We start from the raw sequence: 18,590 nt of genomic DNA on the forward strand, positions 1-18,590 counted from the left end.
AGTGACTGGTGTTAACAAAGGATGCTATAAAAAGTATTTATTTGTCTACAATAGTACAAGGAGACATCATTTTATGATGAGTTTGAGGACAGATGAATCTGATGGATCTAAAATTGTATGCATTCCACAGTTGTACTTATGATCAGAGATTTACTAGGATACAACATGTAAGGAAATGAATGTGAATATGATGACAAGATAACAAATATCCAGCAAAAATATTATTATCCAAGTCTCAAAATATGCATGATGGTTACTTTACATCTTTAAGACTTAGTATTTATAGTTCAGGCATGCCATGGAATATATGCTGTCTTGTTTAACAAGAGTCTACAGGCTATCTGTGGCTCTGAATACTTCTTTTTGGAGAAGGATTCAAACATTAAGCTATGGATCTCCTCTAGACTAGATTAACGACAATCTGAAGAACAGGACATCACTAGCTTGCTGAGGCTGAGGGCTTTCATCTTCTCAGCAGACAACAGCTATATGTATGCGAGTCAGAGAGTCAGCATCATAAACAGGCTAGGGCATCACAGATTCCATTCTTACATATCCAGTGTTGAACTTACTACTCTGAAGGGAGAACTCTGATATCACATTCATAGTATTGATCGACCATTCAGATAAATATGTCAAGCCAAGTGAGAAATTTGACCTTTGACCGACATCGACTGGGTTAGCAAACATTATGGTACATCAGTATGGGTACATATTTGCTCCTTAAAACTTGAGTGTTTTGACAAATGTCCAAGTGCAAATATTTCCACATAACTTTTTCTTTTGTAAATAAAGTCATTGAGGAAAGGATACTGTTATACCTGTATCTGATCTATATTTAGTTTTCTTATAAGTCACACGTCTGGTGTGGTGACTCCAGGCAATATAATATAACAAGAATGGTGTTACTTTGCCCTGTGACCCACACTATTTTTTCAAACATAATTTTGGTGTAAGGCGTATGTAAACAGTATGCAATGAAAGAATACAGACTTGTATCCACCATATTGGAATTAGACAGTCATATTTCAATTCTTTGCTGTAAACAATTTCCTTAGCAAACTCAATCGTTTCAATACTTTCCTAATATTTAGTATCACGCAAGTGCTGATAACTTTGATTTCCTTGAGAAACTTCCTAAAAAGTGGTCATATTCCACATAGTAACTGGACGAATAATGAAATATTTTTGATATGAGAATATTTTGTAAGTAGTTTGGAAACCCAGGTAACAACTATGAGTGCATAATATGCTGAGTAGACCTCACCCTGTGAACAATTATAGAGACTCTCTGGATGGCTAAAGAACAAATTCACACAAAATTATCATTTTGATAATTAACAAATAACACCCTGATAATTCACCCCAGGACAATAATTAGATGTATGTACCACAATCATGACAACAAATTTCATTACTTAAATATTATTAGATGTTCCTAGCTCCAGGAATTCATTGCTCACTATGGGATGTATTGAACACATTTTCCTAAACTATATTGCAGGCTAAATTTCTGGAAGTCGAAGAAACCTGTGTAACTGTAACAATCAGGTCAACAATTAATTCATCCAACACTTTTATAAAGTCTGGGTATAACAACTTATCAGTGGATTAGTCATGTACTAAATGAATAATTTATTTTGTTCCATTGTTAAACAGAATTGTTCGATACCAACCAGTTCATTCAACCAGACTGCTTGCTGAATACATATCAATAAATCTCTCTTTTTTATTGATAGTGATACAGATTCCTTTAACATAGCAACCTTGTCATTTATGGCTTTTTTTTTTAATCTGAAGTGAAATTCATAAAATATTCCCTTGGGGCTCCATTACTAGACTGATTTCCATTTTTTGGAAATAAAACTAAAAAGAGTACTTATGTAATAGTTCCATAATTACCAACCTTCTGGTGTGTACTATTATCTTCCTACAGTTTGAGGACAAAGCAGTATGGTAATACGTATGGTATCATGAGTGTATGGGTTGGCAGCCATATTGATGTTTTTTTTTACAAGCAACAGAGTCATGAAATTGAAAATAAACAATTTTGGAAATCCGAATTATAGAAAAGATAAATTTTTGCACTTTATTATAGAATTACTCAACTTATTAACTTACCCATGTTACATGTATTCAAAAAAAAAAATAAAATAATTACTATATCTCTGAATAATATAATATGTGTGTATATTTTAGTTAGAAGCAATATATTATCTATTATTTCAAATTATAACAAACTTTGACAACACAGATTGGCTTTGTTATATGTTATCAATATTGTCTACTTGTTGTATTTACTGCCAAGGTAGGACACAGCCTTAACAAAACCATTCTATCCAATAGTTTTGCAGACATCATTCTCACCCACAAGCAGGTAGCCTTTATAACTTAGAATTTAGAATGTTGTTATTGTTTTGATATTTGGTGCCATGAACCCTGTGTCCTTGAACCTGAGTTTGCCTTTTAACACTTGGTCAACCATACCATAATTCGGAAATGTCTCAGAGGTCCTGGCATGGTAGGGGTGTTTTAGACAGACCAAGGTTATAATCACATAGTTGGATTTTGGTTGTTGTTGCTTCAACACATGTCAATGTACTCATAGCTTTGCAGATGACACTACCAGTCAGTTATAGTAGGTAGGGTCATCTCACAGTCCAGGGCCCCTTTATTGTATTTGTAAAAAGGCGCCACCTCATCTAAAAAAAAAAAAAACCCCTCCCCCCATCAATGGTGTTGAAAGACATGATGATACTTCAATCACAATGTACAAACACTGTCTGCAATATTCTTGATGAATCAAAGAAGCCTTTGACTAACTAAAAATACCTAGCTCACACTGTCAGTCTGCTAGGGTACCTCCATTTTTATAGATGACACAGCAGACACTGCATATAACACTAGACTGTCACAGTCTGTGACAACCTCTGACCAGTGTATCTTCAACCTTTTGTTGCTGCGGCTATTGTCCACTAACTTTACTATACTCAATCTATTCTAGGACATTACTTCATCCTTGTCATTTTACAATACAATCGTCTATCACAGACGGTACTTTATTCCAGGCTATTTCAGCCACAATCTACTGTAAAGATATATACTCCAAGACTATCAAGTACATTCACTACTTTGTGGCTATCACAGAGTGCTATGAAACACCACACCCACTGTCAAATTTCAGGTCCTAGCTAGTGTCGTTCTGATTTACTGCATAACACATGCAGTTGTTATTGTACTGTATACATTACTATGTCCTTGAGCAATAACAGCAACACACAAGTATCAAAACTTTAGCTCACTGAATTTTGACTGCTAATCCAAATATAAATTTTCCAGAATTCCAAAATTGGTTTCCAAAAACACAAACTTGTTTTTGCTAGCTACAAACGTATGGCTCCTTTATGGAGTGACTACTCCCCCTATTACCGGTACATACTCTAGTGTCATTTCAACCCACACTGGCAAACATTACCACCTCCTTGGTTTGACATAATGACCTATTTACTGTTACCTAGATGAGAAAATATTCATCATAAAACAAACTGAAATGTAATACTAATGTTTAATACAATATATGGAATACATGTACACATACATGTAATAGGCATTGCTAGGCATTTCCCCTTATAAACAGTTAAAAGAAAATGTGAAATTTTACAGCTGTAGTACAGTGGAATAACAAATAAAATTTAATACATACATACATACATACATACATACATACATACATACATACATACCTACCTACCTACCTACCTACCTACCTACCTACCTACCTACCTACCTACCTACCTATCTATCTATCTATCTATCTATCTATCTATCTATCTATCTATCTATCTATCTATGTCATACAAATATGTGTACATTTGTGGTTGTTTTATTATTTTTTTATAGAGAAATTTGATATGAGCCATTAGCAAATAGAATGTTTTTCAAATTGGTAAATTGTACAGATATTTTCTTTATAGGTATTTTTATATTGAACTTGTTGTTATGGGAAGTGTTCCATTTGTACAATGTATCCCTAATCTGATCAATACTAGCAGAACTGAAAGACCTTCAAATACCTACATTTGCCACAAAAATTTCACGAAATGTCTCTAAATTTGCCTCCATAAACCATATGACTATACCACAACTGCTTTTGTATGGTTTAGACATTCTAAGTACTGTATGTTAGTAAAAACATCTCCCCTTAAATACATCCATGGTACAAAGAATGGAGGTAAAGAAATTAAATTGTTATTTGTAAAAACAATTTCCAAGATTCGAGAGACCAAAACATTTCCTGTGGTATGTAAAGAAACAACAGATTGCCAATATGGTATCTCCTTATACCTTTGTATAAAATGAATTCCAAAATAACTGTGTCTCCGATAAGCAACACATGTCCCGGTAATCCTCAAATGAGTCTGTTATATACAGGACAAAACCATACAAATGAAATGTTTGGTTGAGCACGAGGTTCAGGCTAATGTAAAACACATCCATGAAGCTGTTGGTTAATGTTTGATTGCAAGCATCATGTATTTGGCGCCAACAGGATAAAAAACAGAAATATCTGTTTAGTGAGATTAAAAATCACATGATTCATTCTAGATTGATCGATGGCCTTAAAAGAGTTCATGCAGGTTAAGAAAACAGAAAGAAAAGAAAAGAAAAAAGACTGGCCAGTGATAAAAAATACCGCAACCTTGATATGACCTCATACGTGGGGTGTAGGTAGCTGCAGACAAAGAAATTAGACCAAAAACAAAATGGAAGGTCTTCCATGACAGGAGTTGTACATAATGGATCAAACCAACATATCACCATGTATAAAACACTCTAGTCTAGTGATATCCTTCATCAAATCTTTCAGATCACTTTGGCATCCAGACTAACAACACTCAGGAAATGACATGTCTGATATTTGTTGACATTGAGCATTGTCAAAATCAATACATTAATACTTTTCTGGTTTTTATAATGGTAAATATATTATTTGTTATTGAAGGCTGCATGAATAGACGTGTTTATTATTTTGATAATTTTTGTCAAATCACGTTGAGGGTTGAAGAATGTGTATATATTATTCTCTACAGCTTTTTAATTAATGAGTCAGTTTTAGAAATGAAATATTGTTGTAGGTGAGGTTACAAACCTACTTTCTCATTTATTTTAACTACTTTAATCATAGCTAGAGGAGGAGTCTAATTGTCTAATATGTTTTTTTTTATCATTTGGGGACATCTTCAATTTTTTAAGACACTAGTTTAAGTGACTTTAGTTATTCTTATTTATGACTTGAAGTACAAAATGACATAAAAATGAATATACAGGGATTTAACATACAAGTTGGGGAAGGGGTTAACTGCCTATGTTACTATAAAATAATATTAATCTATCAAGTTTAAACGATTTGAAAGTGGTAAATTTTGCACTACCATTGTTAGTCACAGTAGACAAATAGTTTCAAATTGCAAACGGTAGTCAGTTTGCATCACATATGAAGTGATTGGAAACTGAATGAAAGTAATGCACTGCATGTAGTAAACATCCAGTAACACTAGATTACTTCCTCTTGATTTAACTTTCACCACATGGTGTTGATTTTATGCCAAGAATTAAACTAGCTACTGTCTGCTTTCAATAACTCTACAGTTCATTTGTAGAATAGGTATTCAGAGACAAGTTATGGTAAATATTGCAGATAGAATATCAAACTGATGTAACTAACATTACATATTTTGTCCCAGGCAAATGTCAAGATCAGCTCAATTCAGCAAAGTATTTATCATAAACATGGTGGTGCATACAAAGAAACCGTCAAAATCAACATGCTAACATTTTGAAATTTAATTATTTTGAAGAGTAGAAAAAATGATATCAGTTCTGTATTTATCACACACTCGACTAAAAATGTTAACTACATACAGTACTGTATCAAATCATTTATTTATGACGGTCTCATATTACATACGTGACTTCACAGCTGTTAGGAAGTTTTTCTTACATTTTAATTATTCCACTAAAGTTTGCTAACAAGGGAATTTTTACACACCACTGGCACTAGTACCAGACATCAAGATCTACGGTTAACGGGAATTGTGGTGGGATACTTTTCTAGACAAACGGAACCGTTCAAATTGGAACTGACATGCTCCGTTTACATTTTACGTCTGACTGGTTTTGTAAAAGTTATTGAAATTGGGAAATTCAAATTCTTCACATGTCCGTTCCTCTGTGGGTGGATCGCGACAGTGACTTACCGAAAATTGTTAATGGCAACTTGTTGACATAAACCGTCATCATGTTGGTGATAAGTTGGAAGAAAATAAATAAAAAACTTAACAAATCTGGGGTGATATCTCGTTAACACCCTTTTGAACCAGCGGGGTACTCCGTGGGACAACAAAGTGGTCGGTCTACAGTATATATCCCAGGGACAATAGTCTCCCAAAAGTTAACAACTATGAACATTCTACAACACTGCATAAGTTTATGTAACAGTTTGGTTTCTCTATTGTTGTGCATGTATATGCAAACCCGTCACAGAAGAAATGTTTGTTGAAAGGTCTGACGAACAGTACTAATCAATCTGTGTGTGATATTATTACACTGCTGAAATCTGTAAGGAGTCCAACCACATTACTACACCGTTCAAAACTTTTGGGAAATTATTTATCATATAATTTAATCATTAAAAACTACATTATTCTATACTTACTGGGACTTCAAACGTTTGATCTATACCATCCAGAAAGATAACACGACAAACGAGGATGTTCTTGTTTGGTTTGCTGGGAGGCACTCGCACTTCGGTTCCATGCTCTGCTTTCCTTCGACTTCGCGATGGTCGGCGTCGAAACGAATTCCTCAGAAAACGCAACATCGCAGCACTAAACACTGTAGCTATCACATTGAGACTATACACAGGTATCCAGAATGTTGTATTACTGTCTGGAAATCGCCGATGAGTGAAATTATCGACGTGCAACTGTTAAATTATAGGAAACGAACTAGCGCTCCAACAACGAACATATCACCGAGCTGAGCTGTTATACGCGTGCGCCACCCAAAATAATTTGCATGTGACGTCACAGGGTCATCCCACGGAATTTCCAATATGGCGGCATAGGGCATGTTACATGTTGCACGTTTTCCAAGTTTTACATCTGAAGGCCCTGTATGGTTTTGTTATTATATTTTCTCTGCAGTTATTGGTACGTTCTTGTTTTCCGTAGGTATGCTATTATTCCATCTTTTGTCTTACCCAAAACAGACAGATTTACACCTGTGTATATCTAATAGTAATAACTGCCTTGCTGTGAATCATGAATGCATTGATGTCCTTCATTCAGACCATGGAAGTATAGCCCCACTCACAGCGCATTCATTATAAAATGATTCACACTAAAGTTTTATAAGTTTGTTTGTCATCTGACACTACTCAGGAAGACGATTACTGACGTCTACACAAATTCCTTTGTAGATTCCATCTAATGCAGATAATGACTTTGATTATCGTCCAAGTGACATGCATTTCCTATGCGATATGAAGAGCAGACCAGGACGGGTGATCTCGAGAACTAGAGACGAGTGTCTGTCTGCATTGGACGATTGCCATCTACGTATACGTGTGTTAGCAATGCGATACAGGAAGTTCACAGCGACCACTTACTAGGGAATTTTCATTTACAAATGTGTAACACGATATCAAAATTGAGGGAACCTATAACATTTCCAATACAACATTTGAAACTGTTTACTTGTCTAAGTCTGTAGTTGTCATCTGTGTACGAAATATTTAAATTTTGAATGGTGAAATTTTAAGATTATTTAGACTTTTCAAATTTAGTTTTCTCTTTCTGACTTCTTTAACCTTGCAATAAAAAATGAGAATAAATCAACAGAATGTCCATCTAGATAGTAAATGGTGATTATGTCGATTTTCCGTGCTAGAATATTTGCACATAAATACTACAATTTAAGAAACAGTCTGCAATCAAACATATGAAACGTATCATAAGTTGCTGGTAGTACTGTATTTCTTTACATCAGTCAACATTTCAATCAAGACATCTTACATTTCTTGAACCAGTTGGAGATCATCACTTGATTTCCTGACTCAGTGCCATCAATTTTATGTCAACATTTCACAATTGAAAATTGAAGGTTAGCATGTAGGTTATCACTGGGAGGTCAGGAAATAACACAAACCAATTGTGATAATGGTGATATGATCCACTGTACCTGTAGTAATTGTGTACAAGAAAAGCTGAACTTGTTGGACCAGTTCTTCAAGAAATTATTGAAACAGACAAATTACTCCATACAGTTGATCATGAAGGCTAGAGGGGGATGTAGATTAATATAATTGTACTGAATATTTTAATATGTAAAAGTAGTTAGTACATAAGAACTGATATTTTAGTAAAACTGTGAAGTTTAGATTTTTACAAAGGAAGAGCTGAGCAATATTGTTTTTACAAACCAAAACTGTGCCCCCCCCCAAAAAAAAAAATGCTAAAAAGTCAAGATGTATGCAAATTTACATAACAAAACATCACATTATTACATAAAGTCACTTACATTGTGAGGGTAGTGTAGAAGATAAGGTAGAACCCAATACTCTAGAAAAGGCTCAAATGTCATTCAGATATAGATAATTACTAGGTTAGATAGAGTAGATCCTAGAGACTAGGAGTAGAGTCATCTCAATACACCAACTCATGTCTGTTGATAAAGTGTAAGATAGACAACTTTCTAGTAATCTATACAATAATGAAGTGAAATGTACAATGTCAACATATCACCTCCATAAAGATTCAAATATTGATGTTGAATCTGTAATTTTAAAGTGATGTAAAAAAAGGAATGTTATATTTTTAACTGTGTAGTTGCTATTCAAGTTTATAGATAATACAATATGGTGATACCCGTCTGTGGTCATGATGAATAATGTAAGTATCTTTATTTGTTCTCATTGTAGACTATTGGTTTTAAAAGTGCATCTAGTGACTATTTTGCTGACTATGGCTTCAAGATTATTTCGTGAAAGGAATGTCCGTATCCTTGTGGGTGTAGTAGCCGGTGGTGTTTTCTTATACAATGCTATACCAGTGGTATTTCCTGGACAAACTATTGGACGCATCTACCGGAGTTATGCAGGTGGTGAAGGAGGCCCTCTATCTACTAAATGTAGAGAGGAATTTGATGAGGTGTGTGCAGATCTTGGGATCAAGAAAATGAACAAGTACCACCCGTTTCCATCATTTGGGACTGAAATTCACAAAGCTGGGATGTCATGGTTACCAAATGGTGCCCATTTAGGTATACCAGACACATTTACAATGCAGAAAGCTGAGGAAATAATGAAGAATATGAAACTAGTCCGTCAAGCAGTGGACTGGGAGTCAGATCATGGCAAGGAGTTGGCCCAGTCATTGATTTTGAGTAAAGATGCACGAAAGTATTACATAGCAAAAGAACTGTGTGAAATGAAAGCAAGTCATGTGTTGATGCCAACAGTTGTAGCCCCTGTATTTATAGTTGCATCTTATGCCAGCGGTCAGGTGATGAAGTTTGTTGTTCCAATGTTAGTACCAGGACTGGTTTCATTTGGTGTTGCTGCGATTGGTTTTGTAGCTTATTCCATTATATCAGGATTTGTGTACACAATGGTAGAAAACAGTGCTGATAAAACTGTGGCCAAACTTAGCCCAGAATATGCAAAGGGTGGGGTTGAACTCTATGAGAAAACTTTGAAGAAACATCAAAATCTCAGAAAAATTCTTGGCAAAAATGGAGAAAAATTGTATTCATATTATGGCAATGAAAATAGAAGTGCAATGGACTTCCGACCTGCTCTGACAGACAGACTAAGAACAGTAGGAGAAATACACAAACAGAACAGTAAGGGTTAGTGAGACATGTCTTCAACTGTGACAGAATGGCAAGGATTTGTAAGACAGATCTTCAAGAAAACTGCTGAAATGTTTCCCCCGTTTTTCCTCAACGTTTCCATTGGATTACCTTTACTCATTTTTGTTATTGCAACATATTTTTGTGAGGGATTTGTTACTAATCAGGTTTTAATGCACTTAGTAGTAACAGTGTACATGAAAGGTGAATAAAAGTTGCATCAATGCATTCTCCTCAAAGCTATTAAGATACAGGGCATTTATGTACTGTACAGTGCCTTGAAATTTCCAAACTGTAATGTTATCATAATCCCAGTGAATGGGGTAAACCAAAGACAATAGGGTATGGGTAAACTTGTTGGCACATGTATGACAGATTAAGTTGAAATGTATTTTCAAATATTGACAGAGAAAAAACTTGATAACGTAAAATAGAGTTTGGTGTGTTAGCCAATGATATAATTTTCTTCAGATCATCTTTCTATAACAGAAAGGCAAGCTAATCTTCCGACAGTTGTGTATATATATATCTACCCCTGAATTAATATCAAAAGTTACTTTCAAAAGTTACATCAGTTGTAGTTGTAACTAAAATTTGTAGACATTATTCAGCAGTTCATCAGTTTCAAGCTCTTGACCATAATTTTCCTTCTTTTCATTTCTACAATGAATTATCCATACCATTTTCAACTTACTTCTGTAAAACCACATCTTGAGTTACGGCACAAAATATACATGTTTATGCATCAAATATAAACACCCTGATAATTATGCATTTTGGCAAGTCAGAGCATATATTTCTGCTAAAGCAACGAGTATGTTTTTTGACGGTGCCGTAAAGAGGCTATGGTTTAAGACATTGCTGATATGAATTATGAAACACACTATGTATGAAATACAAACACATCGATCCACATACTTTATACATGGCATATAAAGACATTGATACATTCAATTTACCTATGAAATATAAAGACACTTATACACACAGGAAGTGATATAAAGAAAGGAAATAAGTTTGCTTTATTTTCAAGAGCATTTTGTACAATTGATAGAAATTCTATCGGACAGGTCTTTCAAAACTCTATATATCCCAGTATTAAAAATAGGTCATTTTGTTGGAGGTATAATGCTTGATATACTGAAAAGCATGTATAAGTGTGAATTAGACTGGCAGTAGAAATAGAATGCAAATACAAATCAAACTGACAAGTTTGTGTATACAGTCACTTTTACAATCTATGTTGTATTACAATTAGTATTGCAAAAAAAAAGAAAAGAAGAAAACTGACCATAAAAAATGATTCATAGAAAGTGATTATTGAATTTCATTTCTTTGTGTTTAAACAGAATTTGTTCAAATGTACCAACATGTAATTGTAGCAACTGAACTGATTATCTTTGCAAAATTAAAATTTGTTGTGCGTTGCAATATGACTAAATCTACTGTAAATGTGGATGCATAGAGGGACTATGTGTGTATATATGATGTGATAAAACTGACAAGTCTATATTAAAATCACTTGTGTGTCTATCTATGCAATCATGGTATATGCTGTATAACATTTAGTATAGTCTGGAAAATAGGGACGTTTTCTGAACCTAGTATGAAGTAACACGTGAGAACAAATTTCTAACACTTTTTCTCATATTTTACTTTGGACTGGTGGTGTTTATAACAACTGACCTCGTCTCGTTGCCAGACATCGTGATATTCATTCCTCTGTAGGGTGCAGGATATGTGAGCGGTGAAGCCCGGGAAGTGAGGGACTTGTTGAGACAAGACTCTTACTTCTCACAGCTTTGTCGCTTGGGGCACTCTTGTGTGTGTGTAACAGAGGGACGAATGTTATGAAGTCTGGCAGCGAGATCTAGAATGACCAGGGAACTTTATGGCTGATTTCAGTATGCTAACTGTGAGGGCACACTTGCAGATGTTCCTGCCATATATTCCACATACTTATATGTTGAAATCATATCTAGTCTGAAAGATCATTGTTTTGGCTTATGTAATACGCGAGTGGTTACTGAAGTGGACCCAACGACTGGACCTGTAAGACTTAAATGATATCATGATCATGATCAATTCAAGAAAACTGTCATGGAAACTACACTGATGAAAATAAGATTTCAATATTATATAAACAAATGTAGGAAAAACCACTATATACAAAAACACATACAAAAAACAAGATGCAATACACGCAACCTTGTATCTTGTTCACATTATGTCATTTCCAACTGTTGTAACAGTCTTCCTTTTGAATGGTATAAATCTTCATTACCCCCCCCCCCCCCCTCCTTCCTCCAATCAAAAAACAAAACAATGAAACAAACATTTAAGGATAGTATCAAAATGCCAAAGCTGTACTAAGCCTCTGTTTTTGAATAAGTTTTTTATCTAGATGAAATTTGTTCTTCATATGTAGACGTTGTAGGCAGATATGAAACGTATCAAATGTACGATAATTTCAATGATCTTCCTATAATTTAGGAAGGACTTTAACAGTGTGTAGTGACTGTGCTACATGTACTACACTATGATGATACATCCTGATTCCAAATATAACTTGTACCGATACGAGTGACAATGGCAGTGAAGTTGGAAAAACAATACATTACATTAAAACAAATAAGTATGAATAGAAATGAATGAGTATTTCCCATTACAAGCTCAAGAAGACATCTGAAGGAAAACTAAAACGGTCTATTTGTTCATTTTGTACATGGGTAAGAGTTGATTGATATCATTGCAATTGAAAGTGATTCACCAAGTAAATATGTGAAGACCTTGTTTGAATTTATACACAACGGCTAATAGGTGTTCAATACTAGTGATATTTATACATCTTTCATAAAAAACATAATCATAACTTACATGCTGAATGAGTGAAATAATAATGATTTCATACCAATTTGTTGATCACCTGTATCAGGTGTAAATTGTCCTCCCACCCCTAGCCCTACTACTCCTTCATCCCTACCCCTAGCCCCTTCCCCTCCTACATCCCTACTCCTACCCCTACTATCCCCCTCGCTACATCCCTACCCCCTTTCCCTACACCTAACCCCTACTATCCACCTCCCTACATCCCTACCCCCTTCTCCTAGCCCCTACTACCCTCCTCCCTACCCCTAGTGATGAAGATGAGAAAAGTTTTGATAAGAAACATGCAGTCATAATAAATTTTGTGTCAATTCCCAATTCAAATTGACTTTGTATTTCAAAAGATTCTTTATGCCAAAATCCTGAAACCATGGTTTCCTTTACTTTGCCTGATTTATGTAACATTGATAATTCCTCAATCTTGCTAAATTTTCAAGACGATCAATTATGTTTTGTCCTGGAGTCAGAGATCAAATGTATATTACACAATTCCATGCCCATGGTACTAAACAAGTTTGCAGACTTGTAATATTTTCTAACCTGTTGCCCTGTCTACATGTCTGTTCACTCAACTGTTTTCGGCGGGTTTCACCTTTGACCCGGTGAGCAGCATATACAGACATGAATGTTTTGATATAAGCTATATGGGATATAAACATTTCCTTGCATACTTGAATACCTGTACTTGTTCACTTTTTTGCTATAAAACAAGTCATTGTAGCATACTATACACTATAACTTTGAAAGTATGAAGACCTCATTTTATAAACACTGGGTGTATGGAAATCTGTATATGGCTGAAGCCTTGACAGTCATATCACAGGTGGAAAGGGGACTTTATAAAAGTGATCTCAGAGGTGGATAGGGGACTTTATAAAAGTCATCTCAGTGGTGGATAGGGGACTTTATAAAAGTCATCTCATCTCAGAGGCGGATAGGGGATTTTTTTTATAAAAGTAACTATCAGATCCCATGGCTTTACAACCCCTCAGGATAAACCACACTCCCTCTATCAGTGACTAGAGGAGTGTGGTACAGACAGAAAAGTATGGGGAAGAGATGGGAGGACATGTATATAGATGCCAGTATGTGTCGGTAAAACATAAAACTTAGGTTACAAGTTACAAACACACTGAAAATGTGAAATTAATAAATCACACAACTCAAAATTATTCATAAATCTGTTGAACTATCTATGGAGAAATTAAAAAAAAGAATGATTTGTTACTCTGTTACTTCTGCCACAGAAGCATATAAATACTATTTTATTTTACTATATTTTTAAATCAAGGCTTTTGTCAATATTTCACTTTCTGTACTTTCTCTTGGGAAAGTTTCATACAAGCTGCACTTTGTAGGGAACTATCGGTACTTGCAGAGTACTACGCCGTCAGTAAGAAAAAAAAAATAAGTGTGTCTCAAAATCTTACAGAAAACTAACAATTTTACAATTCATAACACTTTTTTTTTACACTGAAATGTAAAACTGCTTTCTGAGCAAAACATACAAACATAAAAATCTACAAAAATGCATTCAGCGAAAAATTGAGTTTTGTCTTTAAAAAGAAAAAAAAATTGGTATCAAATTCCTACATATTAACAGGAACACATCATCACGTCCCTAATATGCAGACTGAATTAATGAAAACTTTCCATTCAATTCTCAGCAGTACTGATAAATGACCTCTGACACACTGGCCTGACCTGTGACCCCTGACCCTATGCTTCCACCTACTGTGCAAGATCAACATAGAGATTCATATTCATGTTGCACATTTCCATCCAACTACATCATGTCAGATGACTATAAATAAAAACATGTTTATTTCTATAGTAATAAAAAACTACCGGGAACGTCGCTTTTTCCTACATGTTAAAGACACTTAACTTTCAACAACGTCATATAAACAAAATCTCTAGAAGTAAAAGTAATACATAGCTTTGTCAAAACATAACCATGGCAACCGTATTGTATCTGTAAATTACTAAATATTTACACTATGTCACTGCTTCTGTTTGTTTCACACACAAAAAATGAAGGCTTATGTTAGAAACAGTGAAATATACAAAGTCATCATCTGTGTATTATTTTGTCTCTCTTCTGTTAAGTTTCATTAAAATAAACAAAACTTCTTTCCCTCAAAATATTTCACAGCTGCTCACGTCAAAGATAATGCACTGTACAGCTATTGCCCCTCCCCCTGCCCTGCCCTGCCCTGTCCACAAACTATGACCCCTCCTACAAGGATTGGTTCCAACATTTCAGTGTTTGATGACATCCCCATGTTCATGTAAACGAGCATCACCACACTATGTCAAACTGGTTTTAGTAATCTCTTTATACAAAGAATTTATCACATACGAAAAGAATTCAAGTTATTCTTAAACACTGAAATCCCACCGACTATTTTCCAAGCACCATAAATAAAAATCAAAAAAATTTATTTTTTGATTTTGTGACTACATTACTCAATCTTTTGACACTATGTTCAGGGTGGACACACTGTGGTTTCTCAACTGATGAGGGTGCACTATCACATGGTGCAGTTTCTCCAGTGACAAGTTGAGGGCGCACTATCACTTGATGCAGTTTCACTGGTAACAAGTTGAGGGCGCACTATCACTTGGTGTAATTTCTCTGGTGACACGTTGAGGGCACACTTGTTCATTCACTCACTTGTTCAGTAAAATTGGGGAAAGAAATTCTTCTGATTACACAGCTGTCTGCTTTTATCTTGTCACATTTGTTGAGTTGAAGGATGTCATGCATGATTCACGCTCCTCTCAGTGCCTGAAGTCCTCCAAAGGCCTCACTATACTCTCTGAAATACAGGTCAAAATCACAAAACGCTACTATTAATCAAGTACAATAAATAGTCACATGAATCAGACTGTACATTTTCATAGACACACAATACAGCTAGTATCTACTAATTGGCCAAGTAAACATTACATGATTGACAGGCCATTTAATACTTTGACCAATGAGAGAAGTGAATGTGTTTAGATGAGCACCACTTTATCCTGTGTGTGACAGGGACATTCTATCTTGTACCTAGTGAGGAGGCCTGGTATCTCTAGCGTATGATATAGGCCTCTTGTCAAAGCCCACTCACTACCTCTTACTGTATGTCTCACAAAATAGTTAATCCAGCTTTTTAATTAGAGACCAGATAGTATAGAAACTGTTACTAGAATATGAATACTTTAAATCCTATGTGCTTACACAGATTGCAATGGATGGTATTGCTCCTCAGGGAGTTGAGGAAGTTATATTGGGACACTGTGCTGATACAAGTCTGTGTTGGGGGGGGGGGGGGGTAATGATTATGGAATGCACTTTCTAAATGAGTACCATTATCAGTGCTTTTCATTTGTAATCTTACCTTCATAAACCCTGATAATAGCTTCACATACAAATTTATACTGTGCTGGTGTCTGTATAAGCATTGCCCTTTGTTCTCTCATTGTCCTCACTATGTCCAATGGGTACACTGGTTCATTACTTTCTATCAAACACATCGATGTCTCCATGGTAACAAGGACACCTGTCCTACCAATCCCAGCACTGCAGAGACAAGTTAGTTACAGACATAATTGAACGCAAAGTGTACATGATATTGTAATCCCTACACTGTCGTGTACAGTGTGGTATTTGATCCCCAGCCCACTATAATATCCCCTTTCACCCCAAGTAGTCTTCACTTCATAAAGCGATCAATTCCATCAAATTAGAGTCCTAAATTGAAGGAGTTTGCGCCAAAACGGCCTGATGGTGAAAATGCCAAAATGCCATCTTGAGAAAAGGGCCAAATTTTCAGATTTTCCCCATTATCTGTCTCCATCCAGTGCACATTTTGGTGAAGATCAAAAAAGAAACATTAAACTATCAGAAAATGGCATCATGACTTATATATAAAAATTTGTCATTTTGAGAAAATAACAAGAGTTAACAATTTTTTACTTCGACTCTGAACCAAATTTAATTTATGGTTTTGCCTAGTCATCTCTCAGAATAAAAGTTGGCCTGTTGTTGATAAGAAATTACACATGGAGGAATTGTTAAAAGTGGAAAAATCTGGCATTAAGCACTTTTGGCACTCGGCCCTTAAATTCACAAATTAAATGAAGTACAGTATTTGTGCATATTCCACAATTTACTTTTCAATACAATACAATATAATAATATAGATAAAACATTATCTATAATAAACATAAACCTAGTGGACAACACTATAATTTGGTCAACTCACCTGCAGTGTACTATCGTTGGTGCTGTCATACCTTCTCTATTCTTCCTAACTCTTAACACAAAGTCTAAGAAGTCAGTTGGATCATCTGGAACTCCATGGTCTGGCCATGCAATGTACTGCATTTGTAAAACATGCCTTCTCTCTTGAGTCTGGATACAGATATAAATCACAATTAGTTGAAATGATGAATAGCATAATTACAACGAGTTAAGTAAACTGAAGAGTATAAATGCTGACATTTTCAGCAATGACCGCTTTACTGTACAGTAGTCACAGATTTGGACCATGGACAAGAATGATTGCACATGTAGTACATAGGACCTATGAGATCTCAGATATGAGTTTGTTGTAAGAGTACAAGTGTAGTACAGCTAACACCCCCCCCCCCACCCATGCTCTGAGACTATAGTGTAATGATAGACAGTAATTTCAATATATATCAATTCAACATCCAGCATTTTATTTTAATACTTGGCAAGCACATTCTCGCAAACCAGAGTTTCTTTTCCATCATTCACACAATGACAATATTACTTACTTTAAGATTTGTTATTGTAAACTCTCTATTTGCAAATATTGAAGTTTCTTCACTGAGATTACAGGATATTTCCAAACTGCCTAACGTCATCATTTGCCTGAATTCAGGCCAGTATTGATGACATTTCACCTGAAATCAAACAAGTGTTCACAAGATCAGTCCTTGAAGAATTATATCAGTATACTGAGACATAAAGACACAGACACACATACACACACACACATACATACACACACACACACACACACACATGCATGCATGCATACATATACATACATACATACAGACAGATGGAGACAGACTGGGAGGGAGACAGACAGACACAGACAGACACACACACACACACTTCAGATACATGAACTGCACAGAATGAAAATAGGCAAAAAACCAGATATATTTCTTGAATCACTCTCATTACATATCAATGAATGAATGTCAAGTGTCAGCATCCTCACAACTACAATGAGGTGATATACAAGAAATGTGTCACACAGGAAATCAAAACACACAACCCACACACATACTCAAATCTATCTTTCCACTGCAGTTGTCATGAGAATTGTTTAGCTATAGAACTGTAAAACATAATCTATGCATGAGAGCATTATTGATAGTGAATATACGTACCCTTCCTCTTTCTACTTTTGTTGTTAACATAACAACTAACGTAGACTGTTCCTGCCAAACCATCCTCCAGAAATCTGACACTGTATTAGGCAGTGGACCTTGTGCTGCTATGTATCTATTCACTATACCAGATCTGGGAATTTCCATCTGAAATCACAAAACAACAGTCACCATAGTTGCATGGTAAAGAGATTGGACTATCCTAATTACAGACTGAGACTACAATGGAAAAAATAATGAATGGAATTTTAACAGGTCAATTTTCTTATGAGTACTGTTTTGTACAACTGAATAAGGGATTTCGTGAGATATGCAAATATGCCTAGCAACAACGGTTGTCAAACGTGATCGTGGTCAAGTTTTCGCTATGGCCA

The 18,590-nt window shown here is 35.3% G+C and overlaps 3 protein-coding genes across 10 annotated transcripts in view; 1 reads left to right on the forward strand and 2 right to left on the reverse strand.

The window, feature by feature from the left end:
* The window catches only part of LOC144433502 (uncharacterized), a 53,635-nt gene extending 46,596 nt beyond the window's left edge, over window positions 1-7,039 (reverse strand). For all 4 annotated transcript variants that reach the window (XM_078121810.1, XM_078121809.1, XM_078121808.1 and 1 more), the window contains exon 1: window positions 6,716-7,039. In XM_078121810.1, the coding sequence (XP_077977936.1) occupies window positions 6,716-6,880 (165 nt within the window). In that variant the 5' untranslated portion in view covers window positions 6,881-7,039. The remainder of the gene's footprint in view (window positions 1-6,715) is intronic.
* Window positions 7,040-7,105: 66 nt separating this feature from the next.
* Window positions 7,106-11,331, forward strand: LOC144433862 (transmembrane protein 177-like). 5 transcript variants are annotated; one of them, XM_078122249.1, is made up of 2 exons: window positions 7,106-7,232; window positions 8,981-11,331. In XM_078122249.1, the coding sequence occupies exons 1-2, from the start codon at window positions 7,177-7,179 to the stop codon at window positions 9,912-9,914; spliced, it is 990 nt and encodes a 329-aa protein (XP_077978375.1). In that variant the 5' UTR covers window positions 7,106-7,176; the 3' UTR covers window positions 9,915-11,331. The 5 variants fall into 5 exon arrangements, 3 of the variants coding, with proteins under 3 accessions (XP_077978375.1, XP_077978376.1, XP_077978377.1); XM_078122250.1 differs by having other exon boundaries at window positions 7,116-7,211; XR_013480809.1 differs by lacking the exon at window positions 8,981-11,331 and adding an exon at window positions 7,481-7,709 and having other exon boundaries at window positions 7,122-7,228.
* Window positions 11,332-15,016: 3,685 nt separating this feature from the next.
* Window positions 15,017-18,590, reverse strand: part of LOC144433559 (tyrosine-protein phosphatase non-receptor type 4-like) — a 60,048-nt gene continuing 56,474 nt past the window's right edge. The window contains exons 20-24 of the mRNA XM_078121879.1: window positions 18,217-18,363; window positions 17,590-17,718; window positions 17,052-17,200; window positions 16,185-16,366; window positions 15,017-15,620 (exon numbers count right to left, since the gene is read on the reverse strand). Of these exons, the coding sequence (XP_077978005.1) occupies window positions 15,583-15,620; window positions 16,185-16,366; window positions 17,052-17,200; window positions 17,590-17,718; window positions 18,217-18,363 (645 nt within the window). The 3' untranslated portion in view covers window positions 15,017-15,582. The remainder of the gene's footprint in view (window positions 15,621-16,184; window positions 16,367-17,051; window positions 17,201-17,589; window positions 17,719-18,216; window positions 18,364-18,590) is intronic.

This window comes from Glandiceps talaboti, chromosome 4 (assembly GCF_964340395.1).
Source record: "Glandiceps talaboti chromosome 4, keGlaTala1.1, whole genome shotgun sequence".
Taxonomy (NCBI): Eukaryota; Metazoa; Hemichordata; class Enteropneusta; family Spengelidae; genus Glandiceps; species Glandiceps talaboti.

Excerpts from the sequence above, each read along its gene's own strand:
- LOC144433862 (XM_078122249.1), top strand. The coding sequence starts at position 7,177 with ATGGTTTTGTTATTATATTTTCTCTGCAGTTATTGGTACGTTCTTGTT. Across the intron at positions 7,233-8,980 it reads TACGTTCTTGTTTTCCGTAG|ACTATTGGTTTTAAAAGTGC; the intron begins GTATGCTATTAT and ends TTCTCATTGTAG.